Here is a 5,533-nt window from a genome sequence, read left to right as displayed (position 1 = left end):
CACCCCCGGGGCAGCGCGGGGCGCTGGGTTTTTGGAGGAAACAGTTGCTGACTGTTGTGCTGTAGTGGCAGATCACAATCTGTGTGGAGGCCCGAGCCTCCTGCCCCGGACCTGCGCTGCAGGTTTGGGAAGATCTTTGGAGATGGGCTGCTCTGAGGTCTGTGACCCCCCAGGGACCTGCAGGTGACTCATAGATGGACTCTTGCTTTGTGTGCATCAGTATTTCACTAGTGTTTCCTAGATCCTGCTGCTACTTCACAGTCCCTGGTGACTGCGCTCATGTAAAGCCACCCTACTGCCTGAACCTGTCCCCAGGCCTGTAGCTGGCACGCTGTGGTCATAGTGAGCAGCTAGCTGACTCCTCTCAAATTCAGTTCCTACCCTGTAGTAACAGGCTCTTGTAACAGCTGTGCCTGGCTATAGTGATGTGTGAAAATATTACCTTGGTGCATTGGTGTTTCTGATGTTCATGAACTTAATTACAAAACTACAGAGAGGAGTGTGGTTCTTAAAGCTCCATTTCTGACACGTACAGACAGCTTGGACATGAAAGATACAGTAAAAGCGTACATGGATGTTGCTGACTCCTGTATGTTACTGCTCTGGCTGACTGACTGTCACAGGGATACAGTAGAGGAAAAAGTGATTTATAGACAACAGAAATTGCTAGTCAACAGTAGGGACTAGGGTCTGTGCAGAATTCATAGCAAAATGTAAATGCTGTCATCTTATGTAGATACAAGTGAAAAGAGTCCTTGTCTTTTTCTACTTTACCCCACCAATATTAGTATATTCAAGTGTTACATTAACAGCAGGGTTTTTTAAATTTTTTACCACAGATGTCAGTTATCAGGTGATCTGTAATTCTTTCCAGGGCTAATTCTGTGCATATATTGTCTCTAATAAGGCTTTTAACTGCACGTGTTGGCCCCTCTGTGTCTCTATTTTTCAGCTCTTAGTAACAGAACAGTTTTTCTTCTACAACGCATTCTTGTGATATGTTTGATCCTCTTAGCTGAGCACTACTTTCTTACCCAATCCCTGGAAAGAAACTTGCTCCAAGTGGTCATCTACAAGAGCTTGGCTTCTTAGCCCATGCACCCCATCAGCTAACTTCTACAGACTGTGCCTTTACATGTGTTGCTGAGAGCTGATAGTTTCCACAAGGCCTTTTAGCTTGACTGACTGGCTGTGGTGCTGCATAAGTTAGAACTGCATTCCCTCGAGTTGATAAAGCCATTGCCATCCTGCACAGTTTCAGTGACTTTGACTAACATAACTAAAATTGGACTACGGCCTAGTGTTCAGGAAGAGGCAGGGTAAGTTATTCAGACTGTAACTGTTCTTCTTCAGACGAGTAATTTGTTTGGGTTGCTATACTGAATGGTTGTGTTGCACAGAGTTACAGCAAATGCATAGGAAAAAGAAAAGAGTGAGTGAGAAAGGATTTCCATCTGTCTTATGTGGGTTTTGTTTGTTTTTAAATGGCAGATGCTTTCTTTACCTGTCGAAAGAATGTGCTTCTGGCGAAGAGCACGTCCACCCAGATAGAAGGCGTCTTTGCTGCGACCAGAGGAAGGTCGGCCCCAGAAGAGCAAGAAGCCCTTCTCCAGCAGTGGCTGGAGGACGGAGCAGGGAATTTGCCAGCCAGTGAGAGTGTTCCAGCAGTGGGGAGAGTATCAGTTACGCTCACTAGTGACTGGTTAGAAGGTTCAGAGCTATTGATGACTAGCCTCAGTGACCTGAATTCGGCTCCAGGAGTCACCCGGTGTGCTGGTCAGCAGCTCACAGAGCTACACGCCTTGGCTTCTTCAGAACTGCAAGATCATGCAGTGACTAAACAGGCAAAATTACCAGCAGAGGAGACAGTGGCTGCAGCAGGCAGTGCCCCCTGGGCAGCTGTGGTGCCACAGACGGATCACCAGACAGCTGTCTGTGCCGCTATCGATGTAGAAGTGCAGAATGAAGACCCAGCTGTGCTGGCCTGGAGTTTAGCACATGATGCAGAGACAGCGCCAACAGAGCCCCCAGCCTGGCCCATTCAGGATACAGTACAATTTTGTCCTTTCCCAGCAGAGGTACCCTACCATGGTCAGTAGTAACAGCTCTGAATCTAATGTTCAAACTGTCTTTTACATTTGTAGTGAATGTGGTCAGGTTATTGTGTCTGGGCTTGCTGTCAGTAAGACATTGATTGTATTTGTCCATGCAGAATTGACAGGATCTGCTAGTGTAAACTATAAAGTGAGTTTTTGCTGAGGGAGGGCTGGTCACAGCTAGTAGTCTCTGTGCTATTAGACTGTCTGGTCTGAACATCGATATATGTTCATTTCCCAGGAACTGTTCCCAAGTGCTGGCTTTATAATATAAAAAGCACCCAAAAGCTGGTCGAGTGTTTCACTATGCTTGACTCTGGTCTTCTGTTATGCCATCCCCATTGACAACTATCCAAAGGCATCCAAAAAGAGCACCTGAAAACCAGAGTGGGTGAGGGTTTGCTCAGAGGCTAGAACACCCTAGCTTAGAAAATGAGAATGGCTATTTTCTGGGTCCCAGGGGAACAAAAGTATGAGCAGGGTACCCAGCATGGCTGTAACTTGGCTTTTTTTCTCTTGCATATAGAGATTTTATGGAGAGACTGGGAGGATCTTTCTGTCCAGCCCTGTGTGCTAGAGCAGGTCTCAAAAAACACTCCTCTCTTTGAATTTCGAGTCATGTCTTACAACATCCTTGCCCAGGACCTGGTGGAGCAGGGCCTTGATCTCTATCTACACTGTCATCCAGACATCCTGAACTGGAACTACCGCCTTCCAAACCTTTTGCAGGAGATCCAGCACTGGGATCCTGATGTGAGTATGACTGAGCCCTTCCCTCATCAGTGTCACTGGAATTTGAATTCCTGTTTGATCTAACAGCGTTTTTAAAAAAAAAAAAAAAAAAAAAAAAAAAAAAAAAAAAAAAAAAGGGGGGGGGGGAAGATACTACCTACCTGCTTGGTAACTGAACACTGATTCGTCTGAGAGTGTTTGAGGCCTTGTGCTTATGGAGTTTTTTGTGTCTATCTTGCTTTGATTGTGTTACTGTAGAAACTAGTCATACTTTGATAGCAGGGCTTAACTTCTTTAAAGAGCAGAAGTAGAGGAAGAAGAGATAATGTGTGTTTGGGGAGGAAAGGACCAGGTTTATAAGGCAGCACAGGAGGGGAAGCCTGCACAGGAGAGGACTTCATGACTTTCTCTATTCCTTGAGTCCTCTTTGTGTGATGAAGGATCTTCTGCCTCGTCACTGGAAAACTGAATGATAAGCTAATGTGACCTAGAAAATTATTGCTCTCTATCTGGAAAGTACAGGCAGTACGAGTACAGTTGCAGTGATGACCTTTCTGGTTGCAGGGTTGGTAGTGAGTACACTTTTCCGCTTTCTCCCTTCCCCAAAACAAGGTAACCAGCAAATATTGGTGGAGTGAGCAAGGTCTCTGCTTTCCTTCCAGGTTCTGTGTCTCCAGGAGGTGCAAGAGAACCATTACTGGGAGCAGCTGGAACCAACATTCAAGGAGATGGGTATGTCCTGCTTTTATGTGTCTGTACCTCCAGCTCATGGGACTGGCCAAGCAGTGCTTCCTGCTTAACTTCTTCAAAGCACTCGGTCTTGAGAGAGCTCTTCCTGTTTGTCGGGTGGCTGCTGGCCCTACTTCTGAACTGTCTGCCTAGACCTTTACCCTTTCTTTTGTAATTGATCTTTCTCAGAGTTGACATATCAGGGTAACAAAACTGAGAGGGTCCTAGAAGGACAAGGAGAGAAAAAATACCCTCAATGATAAATGATAAACTGTGATTATTGGAACAAAATTGGGTATAATGCTGTACCCAAATGTAGTAGGAACCCCTTCTGCTACACAGACTTGCTGAACTCCCCAGCTGATGGGGGTAGCCTGAGGTAGTGACTGGATAAACCTTTTAATAGGTGATGGTTTCTTTTCAGGCTTTGCATGCTTCTATAAACGGAGAACCGGGACGAAGACAGATGGCTGTGCAGTGTGCTATAAGCACAGCAGGTTCCAGCTGATCAGTCTCAGCCCCATAGAATACTTCCGGCCTGGCCTGGACGTTCTCAATCGGGATAACGTGGGCTTGGTGCTGCTGCTACAGCCTCTGCTCCCGGAGTGCCTAGATCTGAAGGCAGTCAGTCCTTTGTGTGTGGCCAACACTCATGTGTTGTTCAATCCCCGGCGGGGAGATATCAAACTGGCCCAGATGGCCTTGCTCCTAGCAGAGATCGACAAGATTGCAAAAACTGCTGAAGGCAGCTACTATCCTGTCATCTTGTGTGGAGACCTGAACTCTGTACCTGATTCTCCACTCTACAAATTCATCCGGAATGGTGAACTTTCCTACCATGGGATGCCAGCTTGGAAGGTAGGTGCCAGCCAGAACTGGGATTGGGTAGCTCTTTATTGCATGCTGCTGGAGAAATGCATGGCTGCATTCTTTCTCTCATGAGAAAATAGTCCGAATATTGAGTTCAGTTATTCAGCAATCTTTCCTAATGCCTCCAGCACTGCTGGGGAAAGAAGCGGACAAATGTGTGCATGTTGTTTTCACCACTGCTCTTTTGGTTTCTCTTGAGGCGGACCAGTGATAATAGACCACTTAGTTTCAGGTCCTGGTTCTCCCTTGCTATGGGATTTTTGTGCTTGGGTGACTGGAAGTGTAGGGGAGTACAACTCCACCAAGACTTACTGAAATTTTATGTGTATGTTTGATGTGAAAACAGTTTGAAATGGACACCTATGCTGGAGTCTCTTGTGGTTACCTCTTACTGTGTATCCATGATCAGGCCTACAGGCCTGTCAGTCTGGGGGGAAGGTTATGGAGCAGATCATCTTGAGTGCCATCACACAGCACATACAGGACAACCAGGTGATCAGGCCCAGTCAACATGGGTTTATGAAAGGCAGGTCCTGCTTGACGGACCTGATCTCCTTCTATGACAAGGTGACCCGCTTAGTGGATGAGGGAAAGGCTGTGGATGTTGTCTACCTAGACTTTAGTAAAGCCTTTGACACCATTTCCCACAGCATTCTCCTGGAGAAACTGCCTGCTCATGGCCTGGATGGGCATATTCTTCGCTGGGTAAAAAACTGGCTGGATGGCTGGGTCAAAAAGTTGTGGTGAATAGAGCTAAATCCAGTTAGCAGCTGGTCACAAGTGGTGTTCCCCAGGGCTCAGTATTTGGGTCAGTTCTGTTTAATATCTTTATCAATGATCTGGACGAGGGGATCGAGTGCTCCCTCAGTAAGTTTGCAGATGACACCAGGTTGGGCGGGAGTGTTGATCTGCTTGAGGGTAGAAAGGCTTTGCAGAGGGACCTGGACAGGCTGGATCGATGAGCCAAGGCCAACTGTATGAGATTCAACAAGGCCAAGTGCCGGGTCCTGCACTTTGGCCACAACAACCCCATGCAGCGCTACAGGCTTGGGGAAGAGTGGCTGGAAAGCTGTCTGGCGGAAAAGGACCTGGGGGTGCTGGTTGAC

At 46.9% G+C, this 5,533-nt stretch overlaps 1 protein-coding gene across 1 annotated transcript in view; it reads left to right on the top strand.

The window, feature by feature from the left end:
* The first annotated feature begins 570 nt into the window (after positions 1 to 570).
* ANGEL1 (angel homolog 1 (Drosophila)) overlaps positions 571 to 5,533 on the top strand; it is a 16,007-nt gene continuing 11,044 nt past the window's right edge. The window contains exons 1-5 of the mRNA XM_009319498.1: positions 571 to 589; positions 1,492 to 2,091; positions 2,623 to 2,849; positions 3,491 to 3,560; positions 3,982 to 4,415. Coding sequence (XP_009317773.1) covers positions 571 to 589; positions 1,492 to 2,091; positions 2,623 to 2,849; positions 3,491 to 3,560; positions 3,982 to 4,415 — 1,350 coding nt within the window. The remainder of the gene's footprint in view (positions 590 to 1,491; positions 2,092 to 2,622; positions 2,850 to 3,490; positions 3,561 to 3,981; positions 4,416 to 5,533) is intronic.

This window comes from Pygoscelis adeliae, unplaced genomic scaffold (assembly GCF_000699105.1).
Source record: "Pygoscelis adeliae isolate BGI_AS28 unplaced genomic scaffold, ASM69910v1 Scaffold71, whole genome shotgun sequence".
In the NCBI taxonomy this organism is placed as follows: Eukaryota; Metazoa; Chordata; class Aves; order Sphenisciformes; family Spheniscidae; genus Pygoscelis; species Pygoscelis adeliae.
Note: the sequence above shows the minus strand (reverse complement) of the source record. Positions and strands in the feature narration are given on the sequence as shown.